Genomic DNA, 21,020 nt, shown 5'->3' with positions numbered 1-21,020 from the left:
AAGCAAAGACATGCCTACATCTTGGAACACATAAGGTCTTATACCAATACCTTTACTTCTAATCCTTCTATTTCAGTTACTTTATACTATACATTGTTTATATTTTGTTTGTATAATGTTATGTATGTAACGGTAATTGCGTATATCGTAACTGTTTATCCAATATGTTATTGAACGCTTCAATTGTTTGTATCAGCTAAAATCGCCATAGCAACGCACAATCAACAGACGAAACTTTATATAATTAGATAAATAAATGAAGATGGTTTCAGTTTGTTAAACAAAAATATTTTTCAAATCAAAATGGGACTATTTCAAAAGTTAGCGAATTTCTTAGGTGGCAGAAAGAGAGAAGTAAATGTTTTAGTAGTTGGACTAAATAATAGTGGAAAAACCACCGTTGTAAATAAATTTAAAAATGAAGAGGACAGAGTTTCCGATATTGTACCTACAGTTGGATTTTCAGTGGAAAGATTTCAAAGTAAGTTGTAGATTTTTTTTATTAGTAAAACACCTCTTAAGTGGTGTCTTAACACTGCAATCTGATCAGAAAGATCAATAAGCAGTTCTGTTCCATCCTACATAAATACTAACAAATACTTAAAACTGTTTGGTTTTGGACCTTCCGACACAGTCTTGCATCAAGACACATACCCAGGTATCTCGCAGTATTATATCTGCAAGTATTGTTAGTAGTAGGTACTATTAATAATGTACCTGGTCTATCGTTAAATGGCTCTCTTTCGTTAAAAGTCTTTTCATTAGGATCTTTTCATATAATTTTGAAAGTACAGACAATAATGAAATAGACCTGTAGGACAAGACCTCATTCGGCGCCTTTCCTGGTATGTCTTCTTCTTCTTCTTTTAGTACCCTGTCCGATTTTCGAACGTAATAACTTTTTTTACGGCAATTCGAAACAGATTAGCGGATGTTTCTTAATACCACTCTTGGAGATTTCGGAGTCAGGGTATTCTTCTTCGACCCGGGCCTCTTATTCCGCGATTGTACCCTGTATTACGAGGTGTAGAAGGTCATACCTCTTTGGAAGTCTCATTACATGGCCGAAATATTGTAACTTTCGAAGTTTTATTGTTTTTGTTATTTCTGTGCTCTTTTTCATTCGATGTAAAAATATTGATCTGGTTTGTCAATCAGTATACATTCTACCACTTTACACGTTTTGAGAACATAGTTTAGTCGAAATAATGCATTAAATAGGTATGTAAACTTACTGATGGTTTTCTTTGGTAAGTGTTTTAATATTTCGCATGTTATAAGATCAACCCTAGACCTCTTTTGGGATCGATATTCTGTTTTATTTCCTTGTCAATTTTTTTAGTATCAGTAGGTTTAATTTCTAATAAATCTGGTTTAAATCTATTCATGTTGACCACGTTATTGGTTGGAACGTGTTTTCGAGATGCTGTACTTAGATATTTGAACATTGGTTCGGGCCCAGCCTCCATAACCGTTTCTAATTAGTGGGTTATGTAGTACAGGTCCTTTGAGCCGTAACGTATATTCCAATAGATTCATTCTTGATTCTTTGTATTTCTTGCTTGAGATGTTGTGACGCATTATTTAAAGTACTGTTCCATGCTGCTTCCTGAATCTCCTTGGCGAACAATTCAACTGCATCTAACTGATATTTAGTTTTCAAAGGGACCGAAATATTAACTGCGTCTTCTAATTAATTTCTGAAGTTCTGCCAATCTGTTCTTGTGTTGACCAGCCTAGAGGAGTCTCTTTCCGTATTATTTCGTTACTACTAAGTGTGAGCAGAATGGGGGAATGACTCGAGTTTATATCTCAGGCCTCCTAAAAAAATTAGGGTCAATATTCTTGATTATGAAAAATCAATCAGATCAGGTATTTTATTCTGATCTGTTGGCTTTTGCGAGCTCTCTTCCTTTCGTGGTCTGTAATCTTGATCCTCATTTAGAATGCTTCGTATTGTAATCACCTCCAATAATGGAATCTACTTCTTTGGGAGTTCACAAATGTTATGGACAAATCTGACTGTATTTTATGCTTTAGATGGTGTAAGTTGTAGATAAATAAATAAATATTTCATTCTGATTGCAGGTCAACAATTTAACATTTTGTTTTCAATTTAAATTGGGTACATATTCAAAGGTGTGTGATAATAATCTATTTTTCTCGATTTTCTCCATTTTGTCATTTAATTTGCAATATAGTCTCGTTTTCGTTAAGTATACGTACTTGATAAAATACTTTTTCAAGTTCTATCTCCTCAAAAGATTTCCGTGATGTTTCAGAAATGACCTCATCTTTCGTTGCAAAACGGCGTTTCTCGTACATTTTTTTAAGTTTGGAAAATAGTTACACAGTGGCTGAATAATTCCTATCTCGATAAGTGTAATATTGTCAGTGCAGTAGTCGTCTTGTGATCGGTACCTTGTCTTCATAAAAGATAAACCATATCATTTTTCCCCAAACTACATCGAGACAGTCCCATAAAGCTACCATAGTATACCTATGCGAATCGACAGACATTATCTTGCTGATGCTACGAGGATCACCTGATCATATTAACCTACGGCAAATTAATGGCACAGTCAGAGATATAATGCAACAACTCTGACTGTAGTTACAGATTGGACTTCTAATGTGGGGCTTAAAATAATCTCCCAGAAGTCTAAAATCTTGAAATTTCTTCGAGGGAGAAATTAAAAGAAATTAGGTACTCTGAATGATACAAATCTTAATCTGGCGAGTGAAATAAATTATTTCACCAATGAAGAAGTACTGCGGAGGATGAACACAACCGCGGATTTGGTCTACATCGCGAAGGGCCGTAAGCTGCAGTACTTGGGACATATAATGAGAAATTAAGGCAGATACGAGCTACTCCAATGCATTTTGCGAGGTAAAATTGAAGGAAAAGGGCCCCAGGACGAAGAAGAATATCCTGGCTTGCTAACCTGAGAGCATGGTATAGACCTCAACACAGCTATTCCGTATAGCAACCAACAAAGTCATCATAGCCAGAATGATCGCCAACGTTCGGAACGAACAGGCACCATAAGAAGAAGAAGTAAAGAACCTTGGGATAATATTAGCCTCGAGGCTTATTTGGAATTTTGAACTTTGATCAAATAAAAGGCATATATCGAGCACAGTTTAATTTAATCTTGCCCAAGTACTTTCGATCCCTAGATCATCTTCAGGGGCATTTCGTCAATTGCGGCCTATCTGACAAGAACAAAATGTCATAAACATATAATTGTACATTACACTACACTACAAAAGGACAAACAAACACTTTAAAATTATTAAAGAAAAGCTACATTGCGTGCCGAAGCCGGAGACAGAATCATTCTGTCTCCGGCTTCCAGAAGAGACGTTGTGTATCTTTTTCAGATGTCCTTTTAAGCCTGCTGTTGAGCGGTTGCTAATCAACAACTTTTTTGAGCATAAAGAGCATCTTGCACTTCAACCCTCATCCAGTTTTGTGGAAAAGTCCCACAATTTTTTTTATCATCGTCAAGAGACATTTTAATTAATATTGGAGTAACTGTAGCAGCATTAAATCTGAAAAGAAAAAAAAAAGTCTGTGAAATAAGGTGTAGGTATAACTCGTCCAGATAAAGAAACAAACTGTAAATGGCAACGGCTATCTGAACGTGAGCGTGAATGAGAAAACAAGAATCCCTGATATATGTGAGCCTTAGTCTTAGTGTGAGCGAAAAAGCATGACCACCAGCAGCCCTTCATAGTGTCCTCGACGCATCAAGGAATTTGGATATCGGTTAAAATACTTGGGAATTCCAAGGTTGGCCAAATCCAAATTTCTAATTGATTCGATGCAGGGAAAATCCACTTTCGCTTCGTAAAACAAAGGATTTGTTTTACATAAAAGCAGGTAGATTTTCTCTCATCGGTCAGTCGAGCTTGCCTCTTCTACTGTAGACCTAGTCGGTGCTATTATTGTTCCAACTAAGTTATTGTTTTATTTCCGATTTTCTGTATACCTTTTTATTTTAGCATTATTGTATATTCAGACCTTTTCAGGTTAGAATAATACATTGATCTATATTTGTTCATGTACTGATTGTTTGATATTTTATTTGATTATTTTGATTGTTTATTTTTCTTGTATTTTGTGTCTAAGTTGTTCTTCCGTAAGTTAAGAACACTTAGAAATATTTATCTTGCTTTTTCTATTTTATATTTTGATTTGTACTTTGTCTAAGTAGTTCTTTCCGGTAAGTCAAAGAACTCTTAGAAATATTTCTCTGAATATTTGACTTGTTATTTTAATTGTGCGTCTAAGCCATTCTTTTCCGGTAAGTCAAAAGAACACTTAGAAATATTTTCATAATCATTGTTGCATTATTATTTCCGATATTTTATTTAAGATATTTTCTTCCTTAAGTTAAGAAAATACTTAATACATTTGTCTCCTTCATTTTCTATTTTATGCTAAGTTGTTTCTTCCGTAAGTCAAGAAACACTTAGCAATATTTCCACATCTTTTATGTATTTGATTTTTCGTATTTGTAAGTCGTTTCTTCCGTAAGTCAAGAAACACTTATAAGTATTTGTATTCTTATTTTTCCATATTTGATTCTCTTATTTATTTTCACTCTAAGTTGTTTCTTCCGTAAGTCAAGAAACACTTAGAAATATTTCCATAACTTGTTTCATATTTACATATTTCATTTATCTGTATTTCTGTCCTAAGTTGTTTCTTCCGTAAGACAAGAAACACTTAGGAATATTTCTGCATTTTTCTATTCTTTTATCTTGTGTATTTCACTTTTCATTCTAAGTTGTTTCTTCCGTAAGTCAGGAAACACTTAGAAACATTTTCTTTGCATTGTACTTTTATACCATTTTATTTTTCTTGTTTACTAAGTTATTCCTTCCGTAAGTCAAGGAATACTTAGACTATTTTAACTGTTCTGTTTTCTATTTTTGATCTGTTATTTTGTAACTGCTCCTTGGAACTGTTACCTATAACAGATACTTGTCACGGTAACCGATATTTTATACCAGTAGAAGTATTAAACCATTTTATCAGTGACAAGCAAAGATGGTCAACACCCGGTCTAATTCCGAGGACAGGAAGAAGTCCGCAGAGCCGGCGATGGGTCCTACAGGCCCAAACGCCCCCTCTCGGCAACATGGCGCCCAACAAACAAAACCCGAACTCACGACCCCAGGACCGTCTTCAAGCCAGCCTTCTACAGCTGACTTCATCTCTGCCCTAATGCAAGCGATGACGGCCCTATCCACTACTCAAGGCACTACACCCCAGATGCCTCAACCTGAGCCACCGAAGCCCAAGATCACATATATGAAGCCCCCTCAATTCTCAGGCCGGGACACTGAAAACCCTCTCAACTTCCTAACCAAAGCTGAGAATTTCCTAACCAAATATGACGTAGACGAGGACAACTGGATAGACTATCTCATCGACAACTCACTCCACGGCGATGCGAAGAAATGGGCCCAGAAGTTTACACACACGGACCTGCCGTACGACACATTCCGAGACCGTCTCCTAAGGAAATATAACGACCCTGCCGTGATTTCAGCCTTGACGTCAAAACTTCATGGAGAGCATCAACGGAAGGATGAACCCACGGAGGACTTTATCAACGGTAAATCAGCCTTATTCAGACGTCTCGCACCATACACCCCTGAAGACCAGAGGTGTATCACCATCGTAAACCAACTAAGACCCGACATCGCGATCTGCCTACGAGTGAACATTCCAAAGACCGAGGAGGACCTCCTAACAATAGCCCAAGGAATGGAAGCTGATACCCGCCGGAACACCGTCGCTAACAAACCCCAACATCAATCCCAGCAACAATCCCGACAGCGACAGCACTACCGTCCCCCACGTCAAAACAACACACCACGCCACCCTGAAGCGATCGAGGAATGGAGGAACCCCAACAGACAGTCCAGGATGCCACCGATGAGCCAACCACCACCTCCACTACCTCAGAACCAGGGAAACGCCAACAGGGGCGCCAACTAAACCCTGTTGTGAAGATGGTGCCCCAACTGAACCCGATTCAGACACGACCCTCGACGACAGGCCTCCCCCAACTCCATGGAAGGATCAACGGACAACGTGTGAAGATCTTAGTCGACACCGGTGCATCTGGGAACTTCATTCACCAGAGATTGATCCAGAGACGGGACCTGCAACGAGGATCAGGATTGGTTCAGCTGGCGTGCACGGGCAGCACGTCCCGCACCCTAGGGACTGCTGAAGTCAAGATTAACATCGAGACTCTGGATTCAACCGTCAACTGCGTGGTTATGGAGGACTTGAACCACGACGTTGTGTTGGGGATGCCTTGGTTGGAACAGGAAGAGGCCAATGTAGACATACCACGTAAATGTCTACACGTCGGTACCACCTGCAGAACCACCATTTACTGGAAGAACCCAGCAAAAAGGCAATCCAGGACGCAGCGGCTGGGACCCCATCAAGCTCCATCCTTCGCTTTGCAACAAGTTGAAAAGTTGATTCAAGAGTACGATGACGTTTTCGACGACCGTCTACGTCAGCCGACCACCAAGGCCACCGAAATGAAAATCGAAGTGACCGACGCCACGCCTATCAACGTTAAGCCCTATAAATATTCTACGGAGAAGAAGCAGATAATGGCCAAGGAGGTGAGAGAGATGCTAGCCGCAGGAGTCATCCGCCCCAGCAAATCTCCTTACAATAGCCCGGTGGTTATTGTAACCAAGAAGGATGGCACCCCCCGTTTCTGCGTAGACTATAGGAAGCTTAACAACGTGACCATCGACGAAGCCTCCAGCATGCCACCAATCCACGACTCCATCAAAGAGATTGGCACGGCTCAGATCTTCACCACCTTAGATCTGAAGAGTGGATTTTGGCAAGTCCCACTGCACAAGGACTCCAGCCCGAAGACAGCGTTCAGCCTGCCTGACGGGTCCTCATACGAATTTACGGTGATGCCCTTCGGCCTCAAGAACGGACCAGCTGTGTTCCAGAAGCTCGTGACTTCAGTCTTCGCAGGATACATCGATGTTTTCATCAAGGTATACATGGATGATATTATCATCTATTCAGAAGACTGGACCCAACACCAGAACCACCTCCGCCTGGTTCTAGAGAGACTTCGGACACACGGACTATGGGCATCCCTAAAAAAGTGTAAATTCGCAGCAGACGAACTGGAGTACCTAGGACACAAAATCACCTCTGCCAACACCCAACCTCTGGAGAAGCATGTGGAGAAAATCAAAGGCTTCGACACTCCACGGACGATGAAGCAACTGCGAAGCTTCATCGGGACAGCCAACTGGTTAAGGGATTTCATCCCTCGATTTTCGGACATCATAACACCCTTGACGGACCTCACCAAGGGTAATAAGAGACGGATGCACTGGAACGACGCCGCAGAAGCCGCCTTCCAACGTCTCAAGATCGAAATCGAGGGAGATCTCCTACTCCACCGACCAGACGCGTCCAAACCCTTCTGCCTCCAGACGGATGCCTCCGATGTCGGCATGGGCGCAGTCCTGTTCCAAGGAACCCAAGACGACAAGAGAGTCATCGCATATGCCTCCACGAAGTTAAAACCAGCAGAAACCCGTTACCATATTAACGAGAAAGAGTGCCTCACATTAGTTTGGGCACTCAAGAGGTACAAGCACTTCCTCCAGGATCAGCACTTCACGCTGTACACCGACAGTCAGGCTCTCCTGTGGCTCCATCGGTTCAAGGAAGACAAGGCCAAACTATCCCGATGGGCCTTGCTACTTCAGGAGTTCAACTTCACCGTGATACATATCCCAGGGAAGGAGAACGAACTCCCTGACCACTTGTCCAGGAACCCAACCACGGAGAGAGAAGAAGAAGCTGACCAAGACGAGGAAGTGGTGCGACTTAGCTGGCCTACAACGGACGTGGAGGAAGACGAGTCCTTTCCTCTACTATGTATGATGGAGGACGTCGACGAGGATGAAGACACCAACCCCATCCTAGATGATCTGGTTGACCTACCACTCCAGGATAAAATCCGGAGAAGCCACCAGACACACCACGGTATGCAGCGGTTTCGGAGACGCTACCTAGAGATCTCCGGACGTGGACCACGGAACGAAGTCGAAGAAAACCTTCTCCGTGAATTCACACTAGTCGATAACGCCGCTTACTACAACGCTGGACCAGACCACAGGACGCTGATAGTACCCCCATCCCTCCGGAAGGACGTGATGAAGGTCTATCACGACTCAGAGGAGGCCAACCACCCAGGACAAGACGAGACCATCCGGGCCATTAAAAATATCTATTACTGGCCCACATTATCAAAGGATGTTCGCGCCTACGTCAAGTCCTGCCTGACCTGCTTGAGGACCAAAGCTGCTCCACGACAACCAGCAGCTCCTGTGATGCCCAGGGAACCCGCCAACCCCTGGGAGAGAGTGTCCTTCGACATTTTGGGACCATATCCACCAGCCAGAGGAACACGCAACCGCTACATCCTCTTGGCGACAGATTGCTTGAGCAACTGGGTGGAATATCGATGCGTCCAATCTACAAAAAGCCGGGACATCATCCAGTTCCTCCAGGAGGAAATCTGCGGCCGCTGGGGGAAACCTACCACCCTCATCACGGACAACGCAGCCCAATTTCGGACAGATGCATGGGAGAGATTCTTGAGACGGCACAACATCAAAGCCGAATTTAGCCCTATCTTCCACCAGAGGGCCAACCCGGTTGAACGCCGAGCTCAGGAGCTCAAAAAGGGACTCCGCGCCCGATGCAAAACTGCAAATGATCCGAAATGGGAATCCTACCTGGCTGACATCATGTTCAGCCTAAGGACACGGAGGAACGAGGCCACCCAGGAAACACCCGCTGAACTTCTGCTAGGCTATCTGCCACGGCGCGCAGAAGAAACACAGCGTGAGCATCGTCTGGCAAACACCGCAGCCAGACGAGACGAAAGGGTTGCCAGAGCGGTTCAAAAGGCCACTGTATATGCGAGGAACATGTTTCCTGACAACCCTAACGCTCCACCCGCCAGGAGGTTCATCGAAGGAGAGCAGGTCATGGTGAGGAACCACGTCCGAGGGAACTTCGGACCGACATGGACGGGACCACACACGATCCTGAAGGTGCTAGGCGATCATACCTATGAGATACACCGCGACGTGAATAGGACCATCCATGTAGATGACATCCGCGCTGCTTCTCCACCTAGGGACGAACCTCCAGAGCAGGATTAAGGTTTATTACGACACGTGTAGATATCAAGGTGAACTGAGTAACCTTATATCTTCACGACGTCGTAAGACCTTCCTCAGGGTGAATTAAGTAGCCCTGCCAGAACAGCTGAGGATAACGGGGCCCTGTTACGAAACGTTACAGACACCAGGGTGAATCGAGTAACTCTACGTGTTCTGAAACGTCGTAAGGCCCCAGCCGGGTGAATTAAGTAGCCTGGCCGAAACACCTGGACCACCTGGACCACCTGGGCCATCTGGATATTATAATAGTTAAGTGTAACATATCTTAGTCGCTAGCGTAAGTTTGAATTGTATTTCTTTGTATTTCTTTGTATTGTATTTCTTTTTTTTAGGTTAAGGACTTTTTGTATTATTGTATTGTTTGATTTTTTTTTATTAATAAATTTTTTTAGCACCGTTAGGTCTTTCAGAGGAGGGGGGGTGTCCTCGACGCATCAAGGAATTTGGATATCGGTTAAAATACTTGGGAATTCCAAGGTTGGCCAAATCCAAATTTCTAATTGATTCGATGCAGGGAAAATCCACTTTCGCTTCGTAAAACAAAGGATTTGTTTTACATAAAAGCAGGTAGATTTTCTCTCATCGGTCAGTCGAGCTTGCCTCTTCTACTGTAGACCTAGTCGGTGCTATTATTGTTCCAACTAAGTTATTGTTTTATTTCCGATTTTCTGTATACCTTTTTATTTTAGCATTATTGTATATTCAGACCTTTTCAGGTTAGAATAATACATTGATCTATATTTGTTCATGTACTGATTGTTTGATATTTTATTTGATTATTTTGATTGTTTATTTTTCTTGTATTTTGTGTCTAAGTTGTTCTTCCGTAAGTTAAGAACACTTAGAAATATTTATCTTGCTTTTTCTATTTTATATTTTGATTTGTACTTTGTCTAAGTAGTTCTTTCCGGTAAGTCAAAGAACTCTTAGAAATATTTCTCTGAATATTTGACTTGTTATTTTAATTGTGCGTCTAAGCCATTCTTTTCCGGTAAGTCAAAAGAACACTTAGAAATATTTTCATAATCATTGTTGCATTATTATTTCCGATATTTTATTTAAGATATTTTCTTCCTTAAGTTAAGAAAATACTTAATACATTTGTCTCTTTCATTTTCTATTTTATGCTAAGTTGTTTCTTCCGTAAGTCAAGAAACACTTAGCAATATTTCCACATCTTTTATGTATTTGATTTTTCGTATTTGTAAGTCGTTTCTTCCGTAAGTCAAGAAACACTTATAAGTATTTGTATTCTTATTTTTCCATATTTGATTCTCTTATTTATTTTCACTCTAAGTTGTTTCTTCCGTAAGTCAAGAAACACTTAGAAATATTTCCATAACTTGTTTCATATTTACATATTTCATTTATCTGTATTTCTGTCCTAAGTTGTTTCTTCCGTAAGACAAGAAACACTTAGGAATATTTCTGCATTTTTCTATTCTTTTATCTTGTGTATTTCACTTTTCATTCTAAGTTGTTTCTTCCGTAAGTCAGGAAACACTTAGAAACATTTTCTTTGCATTGTACTTTTATACCATTTTATTTTTCTTGTTTACTAAGTTATTCCTTCCGTAAGTCAAGGAATACTTAGACTATTTTAACTGTTCTGTTTTCTATTTTTGATCTGTTATTTTGTAACTGCTCCTTGGAACTGTTACCTATAACAGATACTTGTCACGGTAACCGATATTTTATACCAGTAGAAGTATTAAACCATTTTATCAGTGACAAGCAAAGATGGTCAACACCCGGTCTAATTCCGAGGACAGGAAGAAGTCCGCAGAGCCGGCGATGGGTCCTACAGGCCCAAACGCCCCCTCTCGGCAACAATAGACTGTTTCTTTATCTGGACGAGTTATATTTGTTGAATGTTTTGATTGAAAAAAAAATTAACAATTAAGGGGTTACATAGGTCGTGAGGGTATAAAAAAACGACTTTTTAAAAAAATTATATCTTAAAAACTAAAAATTATTTTTATTTGTAATTAAGACATATAAAAGTATAGTACTTAAAGTACTATGAAAAAATAATTTCAGCCAAAAATATTCACTTTTGTTAATTTCACAGTAATTTTTCGACAACAGCCTTTTTCTTGCGGTGGACATGATATCTAGCGCGATAGAATGGCAAGTTGCCAACTCACGGCTTCGAATAAAGAGGCTAATAAAGACATGAAGTAACTTATTTCGAATTTGACACGTTTGCGGATCCGCGCTGCTGGATCCAGCATGGTTTGCTTCATCCAGCATATAAAAAAATGCTGGATTGCTGGATCCAGCAATTGCAATCTCTAGTTATAATGAAATATAGTTTAGTTCATACATGTAGCGTAGTTTTAATAGTTAAAATTTACTTTCCAGACAAAAACCTCTCCTTTACAGCCTTCGACATGTCCGGCCATGGGCGATACAGAGACCTGTGGGAGCACTATTACAAGGACTGCCATGGAATAATATTTGTGATAGACAGCAGCGACCGTTTAAGACTGGTAGTTGTAAAAGAAGAATTAGACTTATTGCTTCAACATCCAGATATTTGTAATAAAAAAATTCCAATATTGTTTTTTGCCAATAAAATGGATAATAAGGAAGCTTTAAGTAGTGTAAAAATAGCTTCAGGTTTAGGACTTGACAAGATCATGGACAAGCCTTGGCATATTTCTTCTAGCAATGCTCTGACCGGAGAAGGCTTGCAAGAAGGAGTAGAATGGTTAACACAACAAATTAGGGATATGATTATGGCCAAAACTTAAACAACTTTTCAACTAATTTTAACTATATATATATATATATATATATATATATATATATATATATATATATATATATATATATACACTATAAGGTACTTTGTTGACTCGTTTGGAAAAAACAATATTGAGTTTGGGTGGGTTGGAGTCAATAAAAGGGCTGTTAAAAGACTATTTTTTATTGCTTGAGCTTTCAAATGTTTTTATTTTCCTTTTTAAGAGCTACAAGTATTATTAACGACCTTGGTCAAAATTGAAATCTTTCTGATCATTAATTTGTCAGATGTGGACGGGGAAACATTAATTTTCGTCCTAGCAGTTTTCCTCTTAGTATTTTTAGCAGTCCTTGATGTTTTTCACGTTGTCGTATATATGTACTTCTAGCTCTCTTCGATAGTGTTTTACCATAAATTTTTCTAAAAGATTTCATCTGTGCTGTTTCTAACATCCTTTTTCTCTTCTCTGTGTCAAGTCATGTTTCTGCTGCGCATGTCATTATTGGTTTGATGACCGTTTATTAAATTCTGCCTTTTATTTCTTTTCGGATATTTTTATTTGTCCATATTGTTTCATTCACGCAACATGCGGCTCTGTTTGCCCTATTTACTTGAACTTCCACTTCTGTTTCGAGCTTTCCATAGCGAGATAATGTGATGTCTAAATATTTAAACTGCATCACTTGTTTTATCATCTGACCTTCCAGCTCCAATTTACATCTTAGTAAATTTGCTGTTATAACCATGCATTTTTTTGGGGAAATTAACATGTGGAATTTTCTGGCGGTTATATTGAATTGGTGCAGTATACATTGTGAATCATCGTCACTATGAGAGAGTAGTATTGCGTCGTCTGCATAGCAGCATATGGACACTTATGTGAAAACCAGAAGAATACTACTTTATCCATTTAGTGAAAAACGTTTTGTATATGAATACACACATATCATCAAATCCACTCTACAATCAAAATTATCAAACAAAACAAGTTGTCACACAGTTTTTTCTTTTATCTGTCTGACAATTTTAATTGTACATTTTAACTGATGATGTGTGTGGTTTCATATATAAAATGTTTTTCATTAAAGTAATGAAATAATCATTGTTTTTTCCACTCCAGTTAATCGACAACCTTCACACAAGTACCCTTGTGTAACATTTTGATGTAAATTTGACGGTCGTACTCTGTATATATATACATATATATATATATATATATATATATATATATATATATATATATATATATATATATATATATATATATATATATATATATAATTTTTTCGTATTATATTTCGATACTTCTTTTTATTTCACTGTTTTGGTCTCCAGTTTCATTTATTAGAGATCCCACTATACTTGTAGTTTCATACTTTCTCATTTTGAGTGCCATTTACACTAATTCGCTCTTACCGAAGACCATATACTTAGTTTTCTGGACATTAATTAATTTTTATGCCGCAATTATTACCGTAAGCAATATTTGTATATGTAATCAGCCGTTGTAAGTCTTCTGTTCTTGTGACAGTATCGTGTGCATATCGTTTACGACCTCTCCGTTGAGAGTTACTTTGTTACTTTTTACGATTTCTGAATTCAGTTCCAAACTAAACGAGTTAATTCGATTCGATTTCAGTGCCATTAATATCGTCTGGCTATCCTTCTTCATGCGAGCTTTCAATTATTTTTTTTACTGTTGAACGAGTTTTATTCCGCCTTGCTCTAGAGCAATCTACGATTTAGTTGGCGATTTGATCAGCGGTGAAAGCTGCCTTGGGTCGAAATAAACAGTAAGTGGTAACTTTTTAAGTAAGACTCACACTTGCTCACTGGAGTGTTTAAAAATAATTTTTTTAGTTTTGATAGCCACTTAGGTTGTTAGCCGCTTGATATCATTTAGGTTGTGAAGTAAGTTTTTGATCTTTCTCATTCTTCATACAATTGCTTGTTGAAATCACTCTATTCTGGGCTATACTCTTGTCTCATGAATCTACTGCAGTTATTAGACACAGACTGGAGAGATGAATCTAATACTAGTATCTAGGTCTCCTGAGATCTCCTTTAGAAAAGTTCCACCCAGGAAGAGGTGAACTCTGAAGTTGGCCAAAAAATAAAAATAAGGAATTGTATCCCTAGTTTACTTTTTTTAAGATATGTTGATTTTGGTTTAAGTTCTGCTGAACTTTGGCTGTATGCTGGGAAATCGGGTGTTTAGAAAGTCAAGTGGGATTTTTGTACAATAGATATAAAAAAGACAATGTTTTTCAAACGTGTACTTTATTTTATAATTATTAGTTAATTTAATTTTTATGTTAATTAAATAATAAATAAATACATGATACATTCATAAAATTGTATTTTAATTATATTCAATCTGATATTTTCTCCATAATCTAATAGGAGAGTAGAAATGTATTATAAATAATTACAAAACATACTTTATATTCTTTCTTTATATCAAAATATAACACGGGTGATTATTCTATGTTTAATTATACACATATTCTAGCTAGAACATATTTGTCCTATATTATGCATGTAAAAAAACTATATAACTTTTTAGAATTTATATCAGAGCAAATATTTGTTTGTGTAAATTATTACGAAAGAAGGATATGCAAAACGATAATAAAATTTTTATTCCGTGACAGAAATCTATAGACAACATCAACAATATTCACGTACTACGTAAGAGAACAGCCTTTTTAGAATGAACCTTATTAACTTAACTTAGTAACCTTTCCAACAAGCATCTACGTTTCTCGAGAAAATATTTTTCCTCATCTGTTCAATATAATTATGTGAACACGAATATCAAGTTATAGGACCATTAAAGAGTGCGCAACATTGCATGCATTAAAAGGAAGGACTCACACGTTCTTCGCAACTTGCCTCTTTGTATTTGAACCATTTGAACTCATATGTTCATATTTGTAGTTAGCGTGTGTTCCTAATTCGCCCGGGGATTAATGTATCCAAAATTGCAACAGATAGACAAAAAATGATGACGACTTGTAGCCAGAATTAAAAGTAACGCAGTTCACATTTCAAGTTTTGAAGAAACTAAAAAACACATAAGACATTGTTATAAGGCAACTATATATTACTTCATATAACTTGATAAACTTCTGTGAGAGTGATCATCTCTTTTACACTTGACAATTATTTGCACTGAAACCATAGTGTGTAAATACCAAAAGAATATATTCAAGTCTATTGTCAGCAATGTGTTGAAGCTCAATATGCCAGACTAGTTTTGTCATCTTACAATTGCGGCAATATTTTTCACTACTTTTACGTTTACATACAATGATAGTATAATTGATAAAAAATAAGATTTGCTATATTACATTAATAGACAAAAATGCAAAGCTAATAGTTTAGAATTTAGAAATGATCAAGCGCATATTTTTCACTATAGAGGGCAGCCAATCATATTAAGAGAAAACATGGCATATTGTGTTTAATGTTATCATATTCTAATTTTTCTCGTTTTAATATGCTAGCTGAGTGTTGCTCTGATACAAACTAGTATGTGTTTGTCATACTGTATTCCACCAGCATATATTCAGCAATACGCAGTAGGGAATCCCCCAGTATTCCCAACCACAATCATAATAATTAATTTGATTGATATTACTTTAAGTACTAGATTGAGGGGGAGGGGGCAGTATTGTGGTACTGCTATCACCATGGACTATTCAATGAGGAAATACCAGGGACTGTTCAAGGACTCACAGGTATCTGTTAAGTTAGAAGTAACCGCTTGCTGTAATCGTTCTACAGAACAAAATTTGTTTTGTGATTTTCAAGAAATGATGCAGCTTTATTGTGCACCTGATGTAAAAGTTTTTATATCAGATGAACAACAGCGGTTCCGTAGTGGAAGATCGTGTACAGATGCAATATTCGTCATAAAGCAAATTACTGACAAATCACTAGAGTATAATAGACCAGCATTTCTGTGTCTGAAAGACAGAAGAATTTTTTACATATTTTTTCTTGAATGTTGATGTTAAGAATAATTTATTATAAAAGAATTATAGTTTGTTAAATTGTAGTAGTTTTCAGACCTCACTTTTTATTCAATCAGTTTAAAGCCTTCTTTTTAAGATGACTTATAGGTTACTATGGAATAATCTATATTTCACATTGCCCGGCGTAAAAATAATTTTTTAAATATGCCCAGAAAGGAGGAAGACAAGGAAAAGAAACAAAATATGCTGCTAAATCTATAGAAGCACGTTGTGGGAATAAGTTGGCTAAGAGGTTATTAGGCTTTCCTCAACTAGAAAGTGTTAATAAAAATTATGCCTGGATGTTTTTGTTTGTGTAAGCTTGTTTTATAGATTACGGGAAGCCTTTCGATATGATCCGACATAAAAAATTATCAAAATATTTAGACAAAATCTAGATTTGCGAGAGAACAAAATAAGAGGAAGAAAAAAAGCGTCTTTCTTCCGCCTTGTTAAGAGCAAAGAAATATACCAGATGAGTTAAAAATATCTGGTGGATAAGAGGCTTATTAAAAAGATCTGCAGTTTTGTCTATACACTTGCGGTTGACAATAACATACTCCATTCATTTAAGAAGAAAGCTGCAGCCGGACTGTTTTTAGGCTTCATGAAAAGGGGCACGAAATTTTCAGTCTGTAAATCCATGGTAAATCATATGTCAAAACCATGGGACATAAACAAGTTGAAAATAGACATTTTTTTGCCTATTAGAAAGATATTTGCACTGCTCGACGTTCTTAAAAAATGATTTTAGGGATCAACTGTCTTTATAAGGTCCTCTTGATCATTTATACAAATGGAGTACTAGGAAGCTTATTGTTGTGTAGTTTGGTCACTTGGTATGTATTTTACTGAAATGTCTGTTAACGTTTGAGATTTGCTATTTTATTCCAGATTTAGTTGTTCTTTCATAAGTTTATTTCTATTTAGATTTATGATTCATGAAACATAACTGATTTTTTATTTATTGTATTTTTTACTGTTATTAGGGTTATCGCTTTAATAAATAAATAATAATAATAATAATAATAATTGTAAAATGAGAACCTGCGTCAAGTAGTATATGGAGGTCAGTTGAAAATACCGATTCAGTATGATAATTTTTGCAACAGCTATAAGTTTCCGATAAGTACTTAGCCTTACCGCCAGATGGCGCCACTATTGCAAAAGAAATTTACTATCGCGTATAGTCCAGCAAATAAAAAATGAAATGAGTCATGAGCGTGATCACCTACGTTTATAGTATCGTTTAGCTATCGTTAGGACTTTTACCACGAAGCGATATATGGCTTTTGATAAATATTGTTTAATTCGATAAAAGTGGAAGAAGCTATCTATCCATATTTACTGTAAGTCCGTTTGGTGATTTCCAGGTACCTTTGTGTATATCTTTTCAAGCGAAGTTAAAATTATACAATCGATTCCAAAAAAAAAACTACTGTTAAAAAAGAAGACATTTTTGAAATCAGAGCACCAAAAATATTTAAAATTCGTTAATTTTCAAGGACCAATTTTGTTGGGCTGTGTTATAATTTCTGTTCCATACCAGGCAAGTTAAGCGTTTACTTTGTATTCCAGTTCTAACTTTGGCAGAATTTTTATTTCTTTTAACGCTTGTAAAATGCAAATATTTGCTTCGTTGCAGCAATCATTGATTTAGCTCCTGATTCAGCTGTTGATTCATCTGTTGTGTATTTATTTTGCAGTGTAAACACATTTTGACTATAATGTCAGGACATTGATAATTCCGCTATTAAATAGACTAACTCGGTTATTTTGACACTAAAGGCTAAGTACTTATCAGACCTTTCTCGTATTAATGAATGAACTTTCTCTTTCTGTTAGTAGTATGACTGAAAAGAGAACCGTATTCGATTCCTTTACAAAAAAACTTCATACGTCATATATCAAATATAAAACAGTTTGCTTGTTACGCAAAAGATACTAATTTATTTGTAACTTTATTGATATTAATGTACAATTTCTACAATTTACGATAAACTAAAGTATGTCTTCAATAAGTGTGATTTACTTTAACTTTATGTTATTGTCACCAATAGTCAATAATCGGTGAACTACTAGTATTACTAGAACCATTAAAACATGTATGGAAATATTAGTCGATACTCTATAGCCAAAATGTATTTCCAATATAGGGAATATAGTAATTATCAAGGAAAGTAGGCTTTCACAACAGATACGTTATTTTCTTGTTTATAGGCGATGACTGGGGAGAGATTTCGTATTTTGTAGTGCTCAGATACATATCCTGTTTAGATGCAGACACTATTTTTTACGATTAAAGTTGATCAAGTGTTTTTGGATTCTGATACTTTTCTGAACATACCTGAATATTAAAGTCGTGTTTTAATAAGCGCTTATGTCTCTTCAAAAGAAAATTTAGTGGTTTTATCTTTCAAAGAAGCTAATAATATTTTAAGAATATGTAGGATATGGAGCTAAGCGCTATGAAATTCGAAATATTTCCATAAATGAACGAAAAACTGCAATACCGACTAAGTATGATATTGTCTACAGCAGCTCTAGTTAAACTTAGGGAAGAAATAGTTACAGACTAGGGCCTATAAACCAGGAAAACAACCGTTTACGATTACACACCAATTATCATTAATATAGACCCCACAGAGTTGAATGCTCACATTTCAGGCGCGGCTTTTAATAGACAAAGAAATATTTCCCTCTAAATTAACTATTAAAGACGGATATACTGTGTAGGTGTCAAGCTACAGAACCATAAATATAGGAAAGCCCAGTTATAAACTCTAATGGAAACATGCCAACCATCTGATTTAATCGACAGGGCATAGCACAGTTTTACATTCAACTTACCTTAATCGCTCAGAGAATTTACTATCGATCAACTGACAATTCGCAGAAAGTAGCTAAATAAAAAGGTGTAGATATCCTGCTATAAGGAAAATGTGATAGGTGACAGAAGCAATAGACTCGGTAATCGGTAATGGGTAAGCATATATATATATATATATATATATATATATATATATATATATATATATATATATATTACATAAGTGTTTGCTTTAAATCTAAGAATTAATTGTATACTTTTTTATAAATATGTATATTCTATAGTTTCGCAAGACCAAAAGAAAATTTTAAAATCTACGATTTCTTCATCATCAATCTCCAAAATTAAACACACCTCGTATAAAAGAGCGAAACTAAAAATATATAAACCGAAAATAAAATATATTAACGATAATATCCTCTTTGTCATTGAACCTCTACGACGCTATCATTTTCAATTTGGGCATTACCACTCTCTTGTTGATCATTTCCATTGTCTTCCTTTTTATCGTACGATGGTGGGGCCACTATTGGAATAGCTGCTTTCGGACGCTTTAGATGAACTTGTCGTTGAGCAAGTTGTTGATCGGCCGAGTAATAAGTTATACCTCCTTGTGGTTGATATAATTCGGTTGTGGGAGTCTAGAAAATATATATAACATTTACGTACACGGCTGGAAGCACAAGAAATGAATGCACAGCAGATACGTTTTGCAACGAAGCAAATATTGAATACCCTATATGAGTACCTTCTCATATCAGTTGGCCCACCTATGGAATTTGCAGTTTAAGTAGATTACCATAAACAAATTATACTCTGCATGTTTTTATAAGTTCCCATATTAATTGATATGGTATTTTTATTAATATTTATTAAAAACATTAACCTTATGGTTTTTTTTTTGAACAATAAAAAAAATTTCACTAAATCCTAGCTATGCATTCACTTATGTCAACATGCATTGATTTTTTCATAATTACGTTAAATCCAGAGGTAGCTATGGAAAAATGAAATCAAAACAATAATATTGTTAGTTAATGTCAAATATATTTTGTAGTATTGTAAAGCTTTTTGCTGTTTGTGGATTGTGCAATGGGTCGAGGTAAAGTTATCGATTAGAAAATTTGTCATCGACATTTTGATGACGACGATTTGATGAAAATCAATCATTATTAGATTTTTTAATTCTGGAAAATCCAATTCGGAAATCGCGAATATGTTGCAATTGTCACGCCATAGTGTAAGAAATATAGTCAGAAGATACAAAACTACAGGTTCGGTCGTCACAAACCTAGAAATGTACGAAAAAGTAAAATCACCGAAGCAGATCGAAGGGCATTAAGACGCATTATAGTGAAAAATCGACGAGCACATTATATGGAGTTAGCGTTTTATGGAGACACGTTTTAACGGAGATCAACATGTCACCGAGAGGCCCACAAATTAGGATTTATACGTACAAAGTAAGTTTTATAGTTGAAAAAATTAGTACGAATTGTTTTTAATAAATTTCATTTTATTTTAGGCTAAGGAAAAGTCACTTTTAACATAACAACAAAAGAAAAATAGACTAAGATGGTTAAAAGAGCATAAAGATTGGACTCAGTCGCAATGGGATTAAATACAATGGAGTGATGAGTCCAGATTTGAAGTGTGTGTTAGAGACAGTAGGACTCGCGTGATTCGCAGGAAAAATGAAGCTTTCCACCCCGACTATCTGAAGAAAAAAGGCAAATTTTCTGTATCTGTCATGATTTGGGCCAGCATGTCGTCTAAAGGTGTGGGAAAGTTACATTTTATCGATGGGATTGTAAACATGGACAAATATTTTAATATTTTAGAAGAATCTCTTTTACCGATTATGGAACACACTTTAACATCAGCGGAAGATTTTGTCTTCCAACAGGCCGGCGTAGATTGGACGACGCATGGCATACCACTTCTGGAATGGGTTTATAACAGTCCTGACTTATCCCCGATAGAGACTTTGTGGCGCGAAGTGAAGAAAGGTTTAAGAAAACATCCTGCCAGGTCCGTCAACAAATTGAAGGAAAAATTGCAAGAAATATGGGATTCGTTTTCATTAGAATTTTGTCAGAACTTGGTAAAAACTATGCCTCGAAGAATTGTGGATGTCATTAAA

The 21,020-nt window shown here is 36.8% G+C and overlaps 2 protein-coding genes across 3 annotated transcripts in view; one reads left to right on the top strand and one right to left on the bottom strand.

Moving 5' to 3' along the window:
* The first annotated feature begins 236 nt into the window (after window positions 1-236).
* Arl6 (ADP ribosylation factor-like 6) lies at window positions 237-13,205 on the top strand. Of its 2 annotated transcripts, none has more exons than XM_072532926.1 (2): window positions 237-481; window positions 11,665-13,205. In XM_072532926.1, exons 1-2 carry the CDS (start codon window positions 304-306, stop codon window positions 12,033-12,035), a joined length of 549 nt encoding a protein of 182 aa, XP_072389027.1. In that variant the 5' UTR covers window positions 237-303; the 3' UTR covers window positions 12,036-13,205. The 2 variants fall into 2 exon arrangements, with proteins under 2 accessions (XP_072389027.1, XP_072389026.1); XM_072532925.1 differs by having other exon boundaries at window positions 11,644-13,205.
* A 5,973-nt stretch (window positions 13,206-19,178) lies between these two features.
* Window positions 19,179-21,020, bottom strand: part of btz (CASC3 exon junction complex subunit) — a 28,771-nt gene continuing 26,929 nt past the window's right edge. Inside the window, exon 8 of the mRNA XM_072532924.1 lies at window positions 19,179-19,518. Within this exon, the coding sequence (XP_072389025.1) occupies window positions 19,303-19,518 (216 nt within the window). The 3' untranslated portion in view covers window positions 19,179-19,302. The remainder of the gene's footprint in view (window positions 19,519-21,020) is intronic.

The sequence above is a fragment of the Diabrotica undecimpunctata genome, chromosome 5 (assembly GCF_040954645.1).
Source record: "Diabrotica undecimpunctata isolate CICGRU chromosome 5, icDiaUnde3, whole genome shotgun sequence".
NCBI classification, from domain to species: Eukaryota; Metazoa; Arthropoda; class Insecta; order Coleoptera; family Chrysomelidae; genus Diabrotica; species Diabrotica undecimpunctata.
Note: the sequence above shows the minus strand (reverse complement) of the source record. Positions and strands in the feature narration are given on the sequence as shown.

Bases quoted from the DNA above. Each gene is read 5' to 3' on its own strand.
- Arl6 (XM_072532925.1), top strand. From the start codon at position 304: ATGGGACTATTTCAAAAGTTAGCGAATTTCTTAGGTGGCAGAAAGAGA. The intron at 482-11,643 runs GTAAGTTGTAGA...TTTACTTTCCAG, and splicing joins TTCAGTGGAAAGATTTCAAA to ACAAAAACCTCTCCTTTACA.